This window comes from Crinia signifera, chromosome 7 (assembly GCF_055691185.1).
Source record: "Crinia signifera chromosome 7, ASM5569118v1, whole genome shotgun sequence".
NCBI classification, from domain to species: domain Eukaryota; kingdom Metazoa; phylum Chordata; class Amphibia; order Anura; family Myobatrachidae; genus Crinia; species Crinia signifera.
Genome location: NC_139223.1, coordinates 50,235,149 through 50,253,401, shown reverse-complemented (window position 1 = coordinate 50,253,401; position 18,253 = coordinate 50,235,149). Strand labels below are relative to the sequence as shown.

Here is an 18,253-nt window from a genome sequence, read left to right as displayed (position 1 = left end):
AGGGCTGCAGCCCTCCGGAACACTGCGAATGTGAAACGAATCCTAAACAGGATTTGCTGCACATCGCGATTAGGGACATTGAATACTTCCCATTGACTTGGTTGTATTTGTATTTATTTATTACTAAGAACAGTCGCTGCGAGCGATGCCGGCATTTTTAGCGGATATTTTGGGGATCCCTCACCGCAACGTTGGCACTCAAAGGGTTAAATCCCACCCACAATCAGGATTCAAATGTTGCTGCTTTGTATGGATGCTCCAAACCAGCCATCTTTTTGTTAGAATGGTAAGTAACAGAGAGTGATAGTGATTTACAATATGTACAGACATTGCTGTGTATTGAGAGGATAATATTGTTTTCTTTAGGTGTTTCACAATTTAATAAAACTTTATTTAACAACACTGAACACTACCTTGTGCATGGATACATCAACAGGCATTGCGTTCCTGTTCATATAGTTCCTCAACTCCATTCTTTATGGACTACGGCTAGCACAGAATAAGGAGCTACACCTTTACCAGTGCAACAGTGTACCAAGCCCATTCCTCATGTAGAAGTCACTGTTTTTAAGTGACACTTACAGTTCCATCACTGATCAGTAGTCCTTGTTGTCCTGGGGTTGAATAGAATATATATACGTAACAGGCTGATCATTGTATTTTGGCAGCAATCAGTGGGTTAATAGGAAGTGTGCAACAAACTTCACCGTCCAGCTGCCACAAAGGGGTTAACTGTTCACGTTTAAAAACAAGAATACATCCTAAAAGAACTCCACTCTGACACTGTGCAAAATGTGCTGTGGAGATGGTCCTGGGTGGAGATGAGAGGAGTCTGTCCCTGTGCAGTATTGTCCTAGTCGGGTAGATAGTAAAAACAGACCGAGACACAGATGTTGTTGGGGAAACAGATGTCAATGCAGAGATAAATCAGACGTCTCGTTGGGCCTGCAGAGAACAGCACTTTATCACATATGTATTAACGTATAACACGCTGCTTGGGGAATCACTAGACAGATGTAAAAACAGAGCATTGAATAAAAATTGCAAGTAACCAATAAAGTTGTACAGTATGTAGGTTTCAGATTTCCTTATGTTTGTGTATCGGTAGGATGTGATGAGAATGTCCTTGGGAATACTGAAATGGCCTTTTACAATGAAAAGTCAATTTATGTAACGGTTTTCTTTAGGACCAATGGTTCTCCAGCTGTTTATGAAACAACAAATCCCAGCAATGCCACAATTTGGGGAATGCTAATGGTGCCCACACACGGGCCCTTATTCTGGTCGGTGCGGATATATCCGCGTGCGTTCGGCCCGCCGATGTTTTGTGTCTGCGCATGTGCAGAGGCGTCTCTGCGCATGTGCGAGCGGGGCGTACGGCCAAATCCCGCATGATATGTGAACACTCCGAACAGGGGGTGGAGAGGGGCGTGAAGGGCTATTTGGGCTCATTACCATATGCATACGCCCCGCGTTTCATGGGCGTTCCTATGCAAACGCTGGGCGTACGTATGGTAATGCGGCCGTGACGCACGTGTAGGGGGCGGACATATGACATCGCCGGATGTCAGCTGCCCACCCAGATCCCTGCTTTTGCACGGAAAAATGTCCGTGTGGTCTGAGTTTGCGGGAGCTGGTGGAGCACTCGGTCCTGCATTCGATGGTCTGCGACCATCGAATGATGGGGGAGGTTCCCTTAGATGGAGGAGGCGTATTCCGTGAAAAATACACGTGCGGTCCGTTCGGCCAGCTTCTTACCGCGTACGGACGGAGTTGGCGATCCGTATGAAAGGCAGGGTTTCGCACGCACGGTCCTGGCCGCATAATCGGATCCGGCCGCACCGATCAGAATAAGGGCCACGGTGAGATGTGTTCTAGGTGCGATTTGAACTTTTATACATTGTGAGACTTGAACTACATAAGATTTGGACTAGACTACAATATGTAAAGCAGGCATGTCCAAACTGTGACCCTCCAGCTGTTGTGAAACTACACATCCCAGCATGCCTTGCCATAGTTTTAGCACTACCTAATAGCAAAACTGTGGCAAGGCATGATGGGACTCGTAGTTTCACAACAGCTGGAGGGCCATAGTTTGGACATGCCTGATGTAAAGTATCTATCGCATGCGATTCCCTACACAGGGTGCGATTGCAACTAGACACTATGGGGGAAATTTACTAAAGGAAATTTGTAAAAAATAGGTGTATTTGTATCCAGAAATACACTTATTTTTGACATTTACTATCATGAAAATACGGCAATTCGTATTCGTATTGATAGCACACCAATACGACTACGAATTGCCGTATTTTCGGGATAGTAAATGTCAAAAATAAGTGTATTTCTGGATACAAATACACCTATTTTTTTTACAAATTTCCTTTAGTAAATTTCCCCCTATGCCTATGTAGAACAGAAATACCTGCCTGCACTTACTATTTTGTATATGGACTACATGGGAGCGCGCATAGCAAGGCAAAGTAAACACGGTGCGGTTTGAACTAAAAAATTCAAATTGCATGCAACAATCGCGCCACGTGTGAGCACCTTATGATTTAAGCAGGGTCTGCTGGGATGCGTATATCATAACCCTCTGAGGCACTTATGTATTATATAGCTACCCTTCTGGACTTGTAACTTGGTGGGACTGCTATGGTATTACTGGTGCCTGTCCTTGTGTTTCCCCCTATATCCCTATAGATTGTAAGCTTGCAGCAGGGCCCTCCTACCTCCAAGTCTGTATGTTGTTACCCAGTTTGTTTTATCACTGTCTACTATTGTAAAGCGCAACGGAATCTGCTGCGCTATATAAGAACCTGTAAATAAATAAATAAATAACAGCAGGAGATACATAGGTGGACCAGGCCTGATTTAGGATACCACATAGAATGTCAATATGTTCTGGATTCTGACATGGTATAAATGGTAGAAAATGTCTAGGTCAGCAGTCACTCGTCGACCACTAATGGTTGACAGTGATTAGTACGACACCTTTAAATGGTCGGCATACCCAAGGTTGACATTTACAAAAGGTTGGCACAAGCTTATGGTTGACATGAATAAGGTCCACATGAGGTTTTTCACGTTTTTTTGAGTCTACGTCTACATATGTCGACATGGACACCGGATAAGTGTACTGAACTCACCATGCTTTGGGCACGGTGCCTTGCTGAGCTCGGCACACTATATTATATTCTCACTCTATGCCCACACGGATAGTAAAGTATTAAAAACCACCTTTTTTTAAAGAAAAAAAAAGTGAAAAATATGTCAACCTTTTTCATGTCGACCGTTTGTCAATGTCAACCATTTCAAGGTGTCGACTTAGTCACTGTCGACCATTAGTGGTCAACAGGGCTATTTTTCAGCAGGCTCCAGCAGGAACTGAGGCCCTTATTCTAGTTCACTCTTTCTGACAAAATATTTCTTAGATGGACAAAACCATGTGCACTGCAGGTGGGGCAGGTGTTACTTGTGCAGAGATAATTAGATTTGGGTGGGGTTTTACACCTGCCTCACCTGCAGTGCACATGGTTTTGTCCATCTAAGAAATATTTTGTCAGAAAGAGTGAACTAGAATAAGGGCCTCAGTTCCTGCTGGAGCCTGCTGAAAAATAGCCCTGGAGGTCAACCTAGACATTGTCTATCCAGTGGCCGTATACCCAATTTAGTACCCTATTTCTGTTTCTGGATACACAAAAAATGTTTGTATATTTTTACCCTTATGTCACACATTATCCTGCATGGTAGGTAGTTTTTGAATGGGAAATTAAATCCCAAAACATATTTTGAGATGAATCCTGTGAGGTACAGAAACAGGGAAATGTATGTATAGACACACTGGGCCCCACAAATCTAGGGGCTTTGAGCAGGGGCTGATGGTAGTCACACAATCAGAGTGGCCAGGCAGCTCTCTCTACCTGCCACCTAGCCTTACAGCCAGACAGAATAGCTGTGAGCATGCAGATTGGTGGACGTCAGGCGCTATCAACCAATCAGCTTGCAGCATTCTCTAACCGCAGCCAGACCATGAACTGCTATTAGCATGCTAGATGGATGGCGCTATCCACCAATCAGAATGCTGACAGCCATTAACTGTATGGAAGCATGTGAAGAAATGGCGCCCTGTACAGAAATAACCGGAGTGTATTTTGGGCCTAAAATAATTGTCCAATCCGAATCTGGTATGATATCCTGGGGCAGGAAGAGAATCATCTCAGCCAATGCCTGACCATCTTTTTAGAAGTCACTGCTTGGTCACAACTAGGGATGCCAATCCCGGGGCAGTTTTTTAATCCCGGATTTCGGATTGAAAAATGCTCAATCCCGGGATTCCCAGGATTGTCCTCCCTAATGAAATGAAAAAAAAAAAAACATGCGCAGTCTAATCCCGAAATCCCGGGATTGGAATCCCGGCAATATTGGGGCCAGATCCCACATTCCTGGGATAGGTCACCCTAAGCACGACAGTGCTTGGTATTACTCTCCAGCGGTATGTGAGGTACGTCTACGCTAATAAATGCAATATGCAAAAATGATTCTCATATTATGTAAAGTAGTGAGAATTTCAGTGGTGATATGTTCCCCTATTATTCCTCTCCTGGGCCAAGGACTACTTACCCTCGCTCTTTTTCACCCAGTATATAGGAAGTTGGTCACATAACAGTTGTACTGGTTCCCCTACATGTTCGTGATTGACCTTCCGTCCTCCAATGACCCCCAGGAACTCCCGGTAGTATCTGGTCTTGTTGTTCTGCAGGAGGACCCCGTCCTGTTGTAAAGAATAAGCATACTGTTCATTGCCGCGGACACTACAGGGTAAACTAGTGAAAAATGAAAAACGGTGATGTTGCACATAGCATGCGATGCGACCGACGCGATCAACGCGATTTTACATAGGGAACAATGGGAAATGGGCCCAATTTCTCATTGTATATGCACCCTCATGTGTTTAAAATATGTCAAATCTCACCCCATTGTTAACGCCACCCCACTATTGACGCCAACCCGAAGCGTGGTGAGCGCAGCGGCGGTGCGCGTCCTCTGACCTTTTCATACCCCCACTATCCATGGCGGCGTGGAGTTGATTTTCTAAAGTGTGGCGAGCCCGAAGTGTGGCGAGGGGACGCGTATACCTGTGAAGTTATGCGCGTCTGCTCGCCACGCTTCGGGCTCGGTGGCTCGCCACACTTTATAAAATCAATTCCATGCCGACGTGGATAGTGGGGGTATGAAAAGGTCGGAGGACGAGTACCGCCGCCGCTCGCCACGCTTCGGGTTGCCGTCAATAGTGGGGTGGCGTTAACAGTGGGGGGCATTTCACCCATTAGGGGGGGTATGCAATTAAATTTGGGGTTTTGGGGGCTTTTTACATTGGGCACAATGTAAAATTGGGTCTCAGGGACCATTTTACATTGATTCCAATGTAAAAATCGCGTTGATCGCATGCGATGCGATCAACGCGATTTTTTTGGTCCCGATGCTTGAGATCAAAATCGCGGGCGCCGTGCTAGGAAACAAGTACCAAAATAATAGACAAGAACATCGCCTCTTCTCATTTACAGAAGGTTTGGTAAATTTACCCTGCAGCGTCCCTAATTCTTGTTACACCACAATGTAGTATCTCTTTACTTTATACACATTGGACCTTATCCAGATCCATTCGGTCCTCTGTGTTTTCTCATGGAGGACCGATGTTTTGCGTCTGTGCATGCTCGTTTCTGCATGCACATTTGGTTCGCCGGGTGCACGCACCCTACATAGCGGACCAGGCAGCCCCATTAGCATATGGGAACGCCCAGCATATCATGGGCATTCCCATGAGAATGCTGCGTACAGCGGGTGGTCTCTGATGGACTTGCAAGGCAGCGAATTTCGCAGCCATGAGAGTCAATCAGAATAAGGTCGATTATGCCCATTGCAGTCCTGCCAAGATAATCTGTTGTCCGTCACAGAGTACAGGAGAACAAGACATGGAGATAACATTAACTGAATACACTGTGGACCCTTCAGTATTGCACAGAACAGGGACCACCTTAAATCCTCTTCTAGGAGGGCTAAAGTTCTGCTCTGTACTATGGGCCAGATTCAGTCATGCTCACTAAGTGGTGGTCGGTTGCTGCTTCCCGAACGGCCCGGAGAGTGTATAACTCGCTGAAGCCGTTCGGTTCCAGGGTTTGCACATGCGCAGAAATGACCATGAGCAAACCTAGACCATCGGAGATGGTGATTATGATGGCTTATGGTAAATAAGGCGCAGAGGCGTGCACATCTCACTATGGTCACCGACCATCGACAGATGTGGAAGGTGCACGCATATGTATGGTTTCTCTGAGCAACCGTACATATGCGTGCACGCTGGGAAGGAAATGGGTAGGCAGCTGACATCCGGTGATGTCAGCTGCCTGCCCCCTACGTCATGGCCTCATTAGCATGAGAACGCCCATGAAACGCTGGGCGTTCCCATATGCTAATGGAGCCGCCGGCCATGCCCCTATCCACCCCTGGTGTGTGTATACCCTGTGTAGAACAACATCGGTCCCTATGTGAATGCAGCCCTGCTGCAAACGGACCTGAATAAGGTCTTATGTACTTCTCATTGTCCTTCATCAGTCCCAACACTTCATCTACAAATCATCATTAAAATTATATAGAAAAAGAGCTGCAAAGACTTGTTCCAACCGATGAAGCGGAGGCTGCAAAGCTCAGTGATATTGTAATACCGCACCTCACCTTGGGCAGAGACAGATTCAGGAAGGACTGTATGTTCTCTATGTCTCGGATCTCCATGTATCGAAGGAAACAGGATTTCTCTCCAGCAGCCCGATAGCAAACCAGGCCCTGCAGGGAACACAAGGGAGAACCACGGTTCTATTAAATGAAGTGAAGAAATGATGGGCCTGATTCAGGTTAGATCCTTATAGACTGAATTCGGCATAGTGATCGATGTGGCAGGTCTGCGCATGCATTTGGGTGAAAATACGTGTGTGTGGACTCGATGTGTATCACACTCGCCGAGGCATTTGCACACTTACGGGGAGGGCCTAACGGGCACGAGCGGCTGCAGGGGAATGCCCATAACATTTTATGGGCGTTCCCCTGGGAACTCAGGCGGGCCGATGCCTGCGTGGGGTGGGCGGCTGACATCACATGACATCAGCGCCCGCCCTCTTCGGTGGATAGCGGCTGTAATAAAAGCTAGTTTAGACTGAATTTTATTGCCCATGGCCGGAGAAATTATTCGATGGTGAGCGACTATCGAATGATTTTTCCTGCTAGCAGCCGCATGCAAGGAGGGATTCCGGCGCCGGAGGGCGCAGCCGTTTGGTAGGGTGGCGTTAAGGTGCTCGCCAGGCAACGAATATACACTGCATAGTGAGCCAACCTGAATCGAGCCCTATGTTTCTGTACCACATAGCAACTTTCTATCTATGGATACCAGGGAGTAGAACCGGTGCATTGTTTTAGAGCGCACTGCTGCCTTTGTTGTTCTAATCACCAGTCAGTCTGTCAGCTCCCTTTAATTAAAGCCCAATTTTACTGTAAATCCACAATATGCAAGTTCAGAGAATGATGAATGTGACATGATGGACGAGCAGGCACATGCTGGCCAATCAGGGGGACATGAAACTGCTGTAGCATTATCACCCTCTGCATTAATGGTGAAAACAAAGTAGGCTGCATCTTACATGAAGATTATGTGATGCTGACTGTCTGCAGTGGTTGGGGGATAGGACGGTAGCACTGCCATGTAATATTCATCCACAAGGGTTATAATAATTAATAATTACCTCCTGATTCAGAGGTGACACACAGTCAGGTCCGTAAATCTTAGGTCAACGAGACAAGTCTCATATTTTGGGCTCTATACACCACCACAATGGAATGAACCAAACAAAATGTGCATTAACTGCAGACTTTCAGCTGCTTTAATTTGAGAGTAATTAAATCCAAATCAGGTGACCGGTGTAGGAATTACAACGGTTTCTGTATCTGCCTCCCACTTTTTAACCCCTTCCTGACAGAGCTAGTTTTTGCGTTCCTGACAGAGCCATTTTTTTCAAATATGACATGTCTCACTTAAGTGGGGATAACTTTTTTTTGCTTTTACTTATCCCAGTGATTTTGAGATTGTTTTTTCGTGACACATTGTACTTCAAATTAGTGGTAAATTTGGGTCGATACAGTCTGTGTTTTTTTGTGAAAAATACCAAAATGTCGTGAAAAAATGGAAAATTTAGCGATTTGCAAAATGTTAAATTTTCTGCTTGTGAGACAAATAATCATACCACTCAAAATAGTTAATAACTAACATAGACCATATGTCTACTTTATGTTTCCATCATTATTTCAACTTCCTTTTAATTTTTTGGGACACTAGGAGGCTTACAATATGAATAGCAAATTCTCAAATTTTCAAGAAAATTTCAAACACTGATTTTTTTAGGGACCAGTTCAGTTCTGATGTGACTTTGAGGGACTTGTATGTGAGACACCCCCATAAATGATGCCATTTCAAAAACTGCACCCCTCACAGTATTCAAAACAGCATTTTGGAAGTTTGTTAACCCTTTAGGTGTTTCACAGGAATTAAAACAAAGTGTAGGTGAAATTTCAAAATTTCATTTTTTTTGCAGATTTGCAATTTTAATACATTTTTCTAAGGAACACAGTACATTTTACTAGAGAAATGTGACTAAAAATTGATTCCCCCAATTCTTTTGTTTTCAAAAATATCCTATATGTGGCCCTAGTGTGCACGTTGACCAAACCACAGGCTTCATAATAGAAGGAGCACCTACTTGATTTTGGAGCCTCCTTTTTATGAGATTATTTTTTAGGCACCATGTAGGTTTCTAGGCACCATAAGATGCTAAAATTTAGGAACCCCCCCACAAGTTACCCCATTTTGCAAACTACACCCCTCAGGGAATTCATCTAGGGGTATAGTGTACATTTCAAACCCCCAGGGGTTTCACCAATTTTGATACAAGTGGGCAGTGAACATGAAAAATTACATTTTTTTACACAAAAATGCAGTTCTGGCTCAAAATTTTTCATTTTCAGAAGGTATGAAGGAGAAAAAGCACCCCAAAATCTGTGCCCCAATTTCTCCCGAGTACGGCAATGCCTCACATGTGACCAAAAAATACCAGTTGGGTGCATGGCAGGACTCAGAAGGGAAGGAGTGATTTTTGGATTTTGCAGCTCAGATTCTGGTGGAATTTTGGTGGGTGCTATGTCGCATTAGCAAGACTCCCCAAGCACCAATACAGTGGAACCCCCCCACAAGTGACCCCATTTTGCAAACTACACCCCTCAGGGAATTCATCTAGGGGTATAGTGTACATTTCAAACCCCCAGGGGTTTCACCAATTTTGATACAAGTGGGCAGTGAACATGAAAAATTACATTTTTTTACACAAAAATGCAGTTCTGGCTCAAAATTTTTCATTTTCAGAAGGTATGAAGGAGAAAAAGCACCCCAAAATCTGTGCCCCAATTTCTCCCGAGTACGGCAATGCCTCACATGTGAACAAAAAATACCAGTTGGGTGCATGGCAGGACTCAGAAGGGAAGGAGTGATTTTTGGATTTTGCAGCACAGATTTTGGTGGAATGAATGGTGGGTGCTATGTTGCACCAATACAGTGGAACCCCCCCACAAGTCACCCCATTTTGCAAAGTACACCCCTCAGGGAATTCATCTAGGGGTATAGTGTACATTTCAAACCCCCAGGGGTTTCACCAATTTTGATACAAGTGGGCAGTGAACGTGAAAAATTACATTTTTTTACACAAAAATGCAGTTCTGGCTCAAAATTTTTCATTTTCAGAAGGTATGAAGGAGAAAAAGCACCCCAAAATCTGTGCCCCAATTTCTCCCGAGTACGGCAATGCCTCACATGTGACCAAAAAATACCAGTTGGGTGCATGGCAGGACTCAAAAGGGAAGGAGTGATTTTTGGATTTTGCAGCTCAGATTCTGGTGGAATTTTGGTGGGTGCTATGTCGCATTAGCAAGACTCCCCAAGCACCAATACAGTGGAACCCCCCCACAAGTGACCCCATTTTGCAAACTACACCCCTCAGGGAATTCATCTAGGGGTATAGTGTACATTTCAAACCCCCAGGGGTTTCACCAATTTTGATACAAGTGGGCAGTGAACATGAAAAATTACATTTTTTTACACAAAAATGCAGTTCTGGCTCAAAATTTTTCATTTTCAGAAGGTATGAAGGAGAAAAAGCACCCCAAAATCTGTGCCCCAATTTCTCCCGAGTACGGCAATGCCTCACATGTGACCAAAAAATACCAGTTGGGTGCATGGCAGGACTCAAAAGGGAAGGAGTGATTTTTGGATTTTGCAGCTCAGATTCTGGTGGAATTTTGGTGGGTGCTATGTCGCATTAGCAAGACTCCCCAAGCACCAATACAGTGGAACCCCCCCACAAGTGACCCCATTTTGCAAACTACACCCCTCAGGGAATTCATCTAGGGGTATAGTGTACATTTCAAACCCCCAGGGGTTTCACCAATTTTGATACAAGTGGGCAGTGAACATGAAAAATTACATTTTTTTACACAAAAATGCAGTTCTGGCTCAAAATTTTTCATTTTCAGAAGGTATGAAGGAGAAAAAGCACCCCAAAATCTGTGCCCCAATTTCTCCCGAGTACGGCAATGCCTCACATGTGACCAAAAAATACCAGTTGGGTGCATGGCAGGACTCAAAAGGGAAGGAGTGATTTTTGGATTTTGCAGCTCAGATTCTGGTGGAATTTTGGTGGGTGCTATGTCGCATTAGCAAGACCCCCCAAGCACCAATACAGTGGAACCCCCCCACAAGTGACCCCATTTTGCAAACTACACCCCTCAGGGAATTCATCTAGGGGTATAGTGTACATTTCAAACCCCCAGGGGTTTCACCAATTTTGATACAAGTGGGCAGTGAACATGAAAAATTACATTTTTTTACACAAAAATGCAGTTCTGGCTCAAAATTTTTCATTTTCAGAAGGTATGAAGGAGAAAAAGCACCCCAAAATCTGTGCCCCAATTTCTCCCGAGTACGGCAATGCCTCACATGTGAACAAAAAATACCAGTTGGGTGCATGGCAGGACTCAGAAGGGAAGGAGTGATTTTTGGATTTTGCAGCACAGATTTTGGTGGAATGAATGGTGGGTGCTATGTTGCACCAATACAGTGGAACCCCCCCACAAGTCACCCCATTTTGCGAAGTACACCCCTCAGGGAATTCATCTAGGGGTATAGTGTACATTTCAAACCCCCAGGGGTTTCACCAATTTTGATACAAGTGGGCAGTGAAAATGAAAAATTACATTTTTTTACACAAAAATGCAGTTCTGGCTCAAAATTTTTCATTTTCAGAAGGAATGAAGGAGACAAAGCACCCCAAAATCTGTGCCCCAATTTCTCCCGAGTACGGCAATGCCTCATGTGTGACCAAAAAGTGGCAGGACTCAGAAGGGAAGGAGTGATATTTGGATTTTGCAGCACAAATTCTGGTGGAATGATGGTGGGTGCTATGTCGCATTAGCAAGACCCCCAAAGCACCAATACAGTGGAACCCCCCCCCACAAGTGACCCCATTTTGCAAACTACACCCCTCAGGGAATTCATCTAGGGGTATAGTGTACATTTCAAACCCCCAGGGGTTTCACCAATTTTGATAAAACTGGGCAGTGAACATGAAAAATTACATTTTTTTACACAAAAATGCAGTTCTGGCTCAAAATTTTTCATTTTCACAAGGAATGAAGGAGAAAAAGCACCCCAAAATCTGTGCCCCAATATCTCCCAAGTACGGCAATGCCTCACATGTGACCAAAAAATACCAGTTGGGTGCATGGCAGGACTCAGAAGGGAAGGAGTGATTTTTGGATTTTGCGGCTCAGATTCTGGTGGAATGAATGGTGGGTGCTATGTGGCATTAGCAAGACCCCCGAAGCACGGTGAAATTATGAACCTAATATTCCATAGATGTGTGGTATATTTTAAAACACTCCTTTATACATAGGCCGGGTTTGTCGGGGCAAGTGTCACACTGGAAAATAGTTTGCTTTCTTATTCCCTTTTTATAGCAAACTTTGCACCTTTTTTGTGTCCTGCCCTTTTTTCCAGTGGAGGGGATTTCATCAGGAAAATGCTGCCCTGGTACAATACGGGGGCCAGTACTAGAAGTACTGGGGCCCTCTGCCTGCTGGTTCCCAAATATTAGGCCCTTTATGACTTCCTCTTGAAAGTGCATAAATGTCCCCCTCTGGCCGGTAGAACGGAATAGCACGTAAGCGTTATACAGTGCCATCTGGATGATATACACGGCCACCTTCTTGTACCAGATTTTTGTTTTCCACAGGGCACTGTACGGCTTCAGTACCTGATCTGAAAGATCCACTCCGCCCATGTACCTATTGTAATCCAGGATACAATTAGGTTTTGAGGTGTGGGTACTGGTACCTCGTACAGGGACGGAGGTGGTACTGTCTCCGTGAATTGTTGTCAGTATAAGGACATCCCTCTTGTCCTTATATTTGACCAACAACATATTTTCGTTGCATATTCCCCTGCTTTCACCCCTTCTCATTACTTGGGCAATGTGCGTTTTTGGGAGGCCTCTTTGGTTCTTGCGCACAGTACCGCAAGCTGCTGTACCTCTTGAACCAAGGGCCTTAAACAGGGGGATGCTAGTGTAAAAGTTATCCACATAGAGGTGATAACCTTTATCCAGGAAGGGGTGCACTAAATCCCAGACAATTTTCCCACTAACACCTACGAGGGAGGGGGGGCATTCTGGCGGTTCAATTCTTGAATCCTTCCCTTCATAAACCCTAAACCTGTGGGTGTACCCTGAGGTGCTTTCACACAGTTTATACATTTTTATGCCATACCTTGCCCTCTTACTGGGAAGGTACTGGCGGAATTTAACCCTTCCTTTAAAATGTATAAGGGACTCGTCGATACAAATAAATTTTTCAGGGATGTACACCTCTTCAAATTTGGCACTGAAATGATCAATGACCGGCCTGACTTTGAATAGCCGGTCAAAGGTGGGATCATCTCTGGGTGGGCACTGTGCATTATCGGTGTAATGTATAAATTTAAGAATTGTCTCAAATCGAGTCCGGGTCATGGCCATACGGTAAAATGGAGTACTGTACAGAACATCTGTACTCCAATATTGCCTAATTTCTGGCTTTTTTACTATGCCCATATGAAACACCAGACCCCAAAACGTCATCATCTCTACTGCATCTACAGGGGTCCACCTAGCAAATGATGACGTGGGGTTTTGAGCAATAAACTGCTGGGCATATAAATTAGTTTGGTCCACCATTAAATTTACAAAATCATCAGAGAAAAATAATTTGAAAAAGTCAATTTCTCTGAGACCTGTGGAATCAAATTGGATTCCTGGCATGGCCAAAAACTCAGGAACCTGGGGCTCAAAATTGTCTGGTGGTGGGGTCCATACGAGATCAATTGTTGGGGGGGGGTCTCAGCTGCTCTACGGGGGCGTCTTTGAGGGGGTCCCTCATCATCAGAGGAGGAAGAGGAGCTTAAGGCGAATCCTTCAAATTCCCCGCTTGCATCACTGGCTGTGTCAGAGTCAGAAGCAAGCAGGGCATATGCCTCCTCCGCTGAATACATTCTTCTGGATGACTGGGATGACATTTGGGAGGACATTTGGGAGGACATTTGGGATGCCATTTTTATTTTTGTGTTACTGGTAGTGAAATGTTTCAACACGTGTATAGTGTAGGGGGGGGTACAAACTTTATTTCAACCCGGGGGGTATGTAGTGTGTATGTAGTGCAGAAAAAAAAAAAATACTTTATACCAATAAAAAAAAAAAAAAATGAAGGGGTTAAAAATAAAAAATTGAAGGGGTTAAAAAAAAAAAAAAAAAAAGGTCCTGCGCCAAAAATTGAGCACAGATGTTGGTCAGTAACGTCTGTCACTGAACAGCGCTCAAAGGCAACAGGAATTTGATCAAAAAATAAAATAAAATAGATCAACCCTGTGCCGAAAAAGCTGATCAGTGATGTACGTCACTGATCAGCGCACAGTGGCCACAGGACACCCACAAAATCACAGTGTGTGTAAAAAAAAAATTAAAAAAAGACCCCACAGCACTCACAAAAAAAAAAAAAGGTGATCAGTGATGCGACACTGATTACCAGTGAGGTGCAGCAGGTGCACAACCTTTGGTGCAACTGACAGTGCAACTGACAGGTATATATATAAAAAAAAAAACCTCTGCACCCCCAAAAAAGTTGCTGATCACCTCAGATATAGTGATCAGCACAAAAGGCGGGGGCAGCAGACACAAAATTTAGCACTCTCTGTCACTCTCTGTCACTATCTCTCACTATCTCTCACTATCTCTCACTATCTCTCACTATCTCTCACTATCTCTCACTATCTATCACTCTAGGACACTAAAAAACCTGCACCCCCAAAAAGGGGGGGTAGCAGACACAAAATATACACTCTCTATCACTCTCTGTCACTATCTCTCTCTATCTCTCACTATCTATCACTATCTATCACTATCTATCACTATCTATCACTCTATGACACTACAGCAGCAGCACTGACAGGTATATCTATATATAAAAAAAAACCTGCGCCCCCAAAAAGTTGCTGATCAGTTAATTTATACTGATCAGCACAAAAGGAGGGGGCAGCAGTCAGTTATATAAAAAATATATAGCACAATCTGTCACTATCTCTCTCTATCTCTCTCTCTCTATCTCTCTCTATCTCTCTATAACTATCACACTGCAGCAGCACAAAATATAGCACTCTGTCACTAGGCCTCTCTATCTATCTCTCTCTCTCTATATCTCTCTATCTCTCTATCTCTCTCTCTCTATCTATAACTATATCACACTGCAGCAGCACAAAATATAGCACTCTCTGACACTATCTCTCTCTCTATCTCTCTCTATATCTCTCTATCTCTCTCTATCTATCTCTCTATCTAGCTATTACACTGCAGCAGCACAATTTCACAGCACAGGAAGGCACAAGTAGCAACAGGATCCAGGAAGCATCCAGCACACTACAAGCACAGATCAAGCAGTGATCAAGCAGTGATGAAGCAGTGATCAGGTAAGTATGGAGCAAGGTTCTGGTCAGTATATGGCGGCAGGTGGGCACGGTGACCGCACTGCACGCTATTCCAGACCGGAATGGCGTCTGCAGTGCAGTCACCGTTAGTTTAAACCCCCCTCCATGGCTGTGATTGGTCCGTCGGTCCGACGGGCCAATCACGGCCTTTGGGGGCGGGCGGGGTGAGGTGGGGTGACACCAGTGTCACCCTTACACCCCGCTGTGATTGGTGCTGTACTTTACAGCACCAATCACCTCTGATCCCGTGTCACCGGCGAACGTTATTCGCCGGTGACACAGGAAAACGCTGTAATTGGCTGTTCACACTGAACAGCCAATCACAGCGATCGCCGACGGGGGGGCGGCATCGCAGCCCCCCCTGGGCATGCACGGACATGTCTGCTGTCAGGGACAGCAGACATGTTGAAACTGTCACCGCGTCTATAGACGCGGTGACAGTTTAAATCCATGACGTACATTTACGCCATGTGTCGGGAAGTGCTTCCCGACCATGACGTAAATGTACGTCAAATGTCGGGAAGGGGTTAAGGGACCAAAAGTAATGGGACAGATGGAACAACCCTAAATCAAACTTTCACTTTTTAATACTTTGTTGCAAATCCTTTGCAGTCAATTACAGCCTGAAATCTGGAACATCTAGACATCACCGGACGCTGGGTTTCATCCCTGGTGATGCTCTGCCCGGCCTCAACTGCAAATGTCTTTAGCTCCTGCTTGTTCCTAGAGCATTTTCCCTTCACTTTTGTCTTCATCAAGTGAAATGCATGCTCAATGGGATTCAGGTCAGGTGATTGACTTGGCCATTGCATAACATTCCCCTTATTTGTCTAAAAAACTCTTTGGTTGCTTTTGCAGTATGCTTCTGGTCATTGTCCATCTGCTCTGTGAAGCGCTGTCCAATGAGTTCTGAAGCATTTGACTGAATATGAACAGATAATATTGCCCGACACACTTGAGAATTCATCCTGCTGCTTTTGTCAGCAGTCACATTATCAATAAATACAAGAGAACCAGTTCCATTGGCAGCCATACATGCCCACACCACGACACTACCATCACCATGCTTCACTGATGAGATGGTATGTTCTGGATCATGAGCAGTTCCTTTTCTTCTCCATACTCTTCTCATTACTCTGGTACAAGTTGATCTTTGTCTCATCTGTCCATAGGATGTTGTTCCAGAACTGTAAAGGCTTTTTTAGATGTTGTCTCGCAAACTCTAATCTGGTCTTCCTGCTTTTGATGCTAACCAATGGTTTACATCTTGTGGTGAACCCCTATATTCACTCTTGTGAAGTCTTCTCTTGATTGTTACAACTCTTTGACACATATACACCCAGGGGCGGATCCAGGAGAAAATGGCAGGGGGGACACCATGATAGGAGAGTTTGGGAGGGAGAGAGGGGGGGGGAGTTCTAGTGGTGCCAGTGTACATGCTAAGAGAGCGACAATGGGATTAAAAATAGGCCCTGGCGTTTAAAGAATACAAGCCCACATTGGCGTCAAAAGTGAAGGATGTAGTTGTGCATGCGCCAAGGGCGCTCCCTGGAAAAGGGGGTGTGGCCACTCGAAAATGGGCATGTCCTTGAGTGTAATGTATCACACCATATACAACTTTACACATTATGCAACAAAATACTAGACCCCATATACTTGCCCCTTACACATGATGCCAAATGGAATGAGCCAAAATTCACATAATGCCACATGGATTGAGCCAAAATTCACATAATGCAACATGGATTGAGCCAAAATTCACATAATGCCACAAGGATTGAGCCAAAATTCACATAATGCTACACGGATTGAGCCAAAATTCACAAAATGCTGCACAAACATGGACATTGTGCACCAAAAGGCGCGCATTAAAAATTGATACTGTAATGCTCATTACATGTTAAGCCACACACCATAATGTCCATTACGTATTATGCCAAACACCATAATGCTTATTACAAAGTGACAGCCGGTCAGAGAGCGGGGGGGCTACCCGGCTGTATTCAGAGCACTGCAGGTCCCAGCTATTTGAAATAATACCCCTTTCACACCAGCAAATGATGGACTTACCCAGGAGTATGGTCCCAGGATCATCCAGGGACATTCCTGGGTTGGCCCCTTTTATACCAGCCTAGTCCCTGCATTTTCCGGTGTGAGGGGGAGAGGAACTCCCCCTTTAACCGGTAATATTGTTTAACCGGATATATCTTTGGAACCAACTGACCCATTTACATAAGACCAGTATCATATTGAACAACTTTTGAGTGGGTTTCAAATGATTTTGGTCCCGTGAAACTGGGCCGTTTGGTTCCAGAGACATCTGCCCTCAAAGAACATGAACAACCATGAATTTACATTTCAGAACTAAAAAAATCAGTTAATGATAAATGGTTGCCATATGTTCGAACCTTATCCCCTCCCTTGAAATTGCCCTTAAAAAATATTTTTCAAATACCTTGTGTTGCCTTCTAGAATCAGTACTGATACGCCTTTTTAGCAATATATGGAGACTGCCTGATTTTAGTTAGCCCCTGCTATATTAGGGATGCAGTTTAAATCCCGGCGGTCGGGATCCCGGCGTTCAGAATCCCGACGCCGGAATCCCGACCGCCGAAATCCCAACAGTTTCTCCCTCCAGGGGTGTCCACGACACCCCTGGAGGGAGAATAAATTAGCGTGCCGAGCGTAGTGAGGCACCGGGCCCGCTGCGTGGCAAGCGCAGCGAGCCCGCAAGGGGGGCGATCCACGTCCCCCCTTGTCGGGATTTCGGCGGTCGGGATTCCGGCGTCGGGATTTTGAACGCCGGGATTTCATACTGAATCCCTATATTATTGTGCTTGTACTCTGCCATTGTAATTGAATTTATCATCCTGTTGCATTTTATGCTTGGGATAAGCATATCGATATCCTTACAAAAAAATAAGGATCAAATATGGTTTGAGGTAACATGTTTAAAAAAGGGGCAGACTAGATGGGCCAAGCAGTTCTTATCTGCCGCCAAATTCTATGTTTCTACATTTTTGATCGTTACATTTTTGTATTGTAAAGATTTTTCCTGTCAATAAAAAAAATAAAAATAATAATTAAATAAAA

General features: G+C 44.6%; 1 protein-coding gene across 2 annotated transcripts in view; it reads right to left on the bottom strand.

The window, feature by feature from the left end:
• Positions 1–375: 375 nt before the first annotated feature.
• BRICD5 (BRICHOS domain containing 5) overlaps positions 376–18,253 on the bottom strand; it is a 35,010-nt gene continuing 17,132 nt past the window's right edge. For both annotated transcript variants that reach the window (XM_083151981.1, XM_083151982.1), the window contains exons 4-6: positions 6,736–6,843; positions 4,624–4,774; positions 376–945 (exon numbers count right to left, since the gene is read on the bottom strand). In XM_083151981.1, coding sequence (XP_083008107.1) covers positions 854–945; positions 4,624–4,774; positions 6,736–6,843 — 351 coding nt within the window. In that variant the 3' untranslated portion in view covers positions 376–853. The remainder of the gene's footprint in view (positions 946–4,623; positions 4,775–6,735; positions 6,844–18,253) is intronic.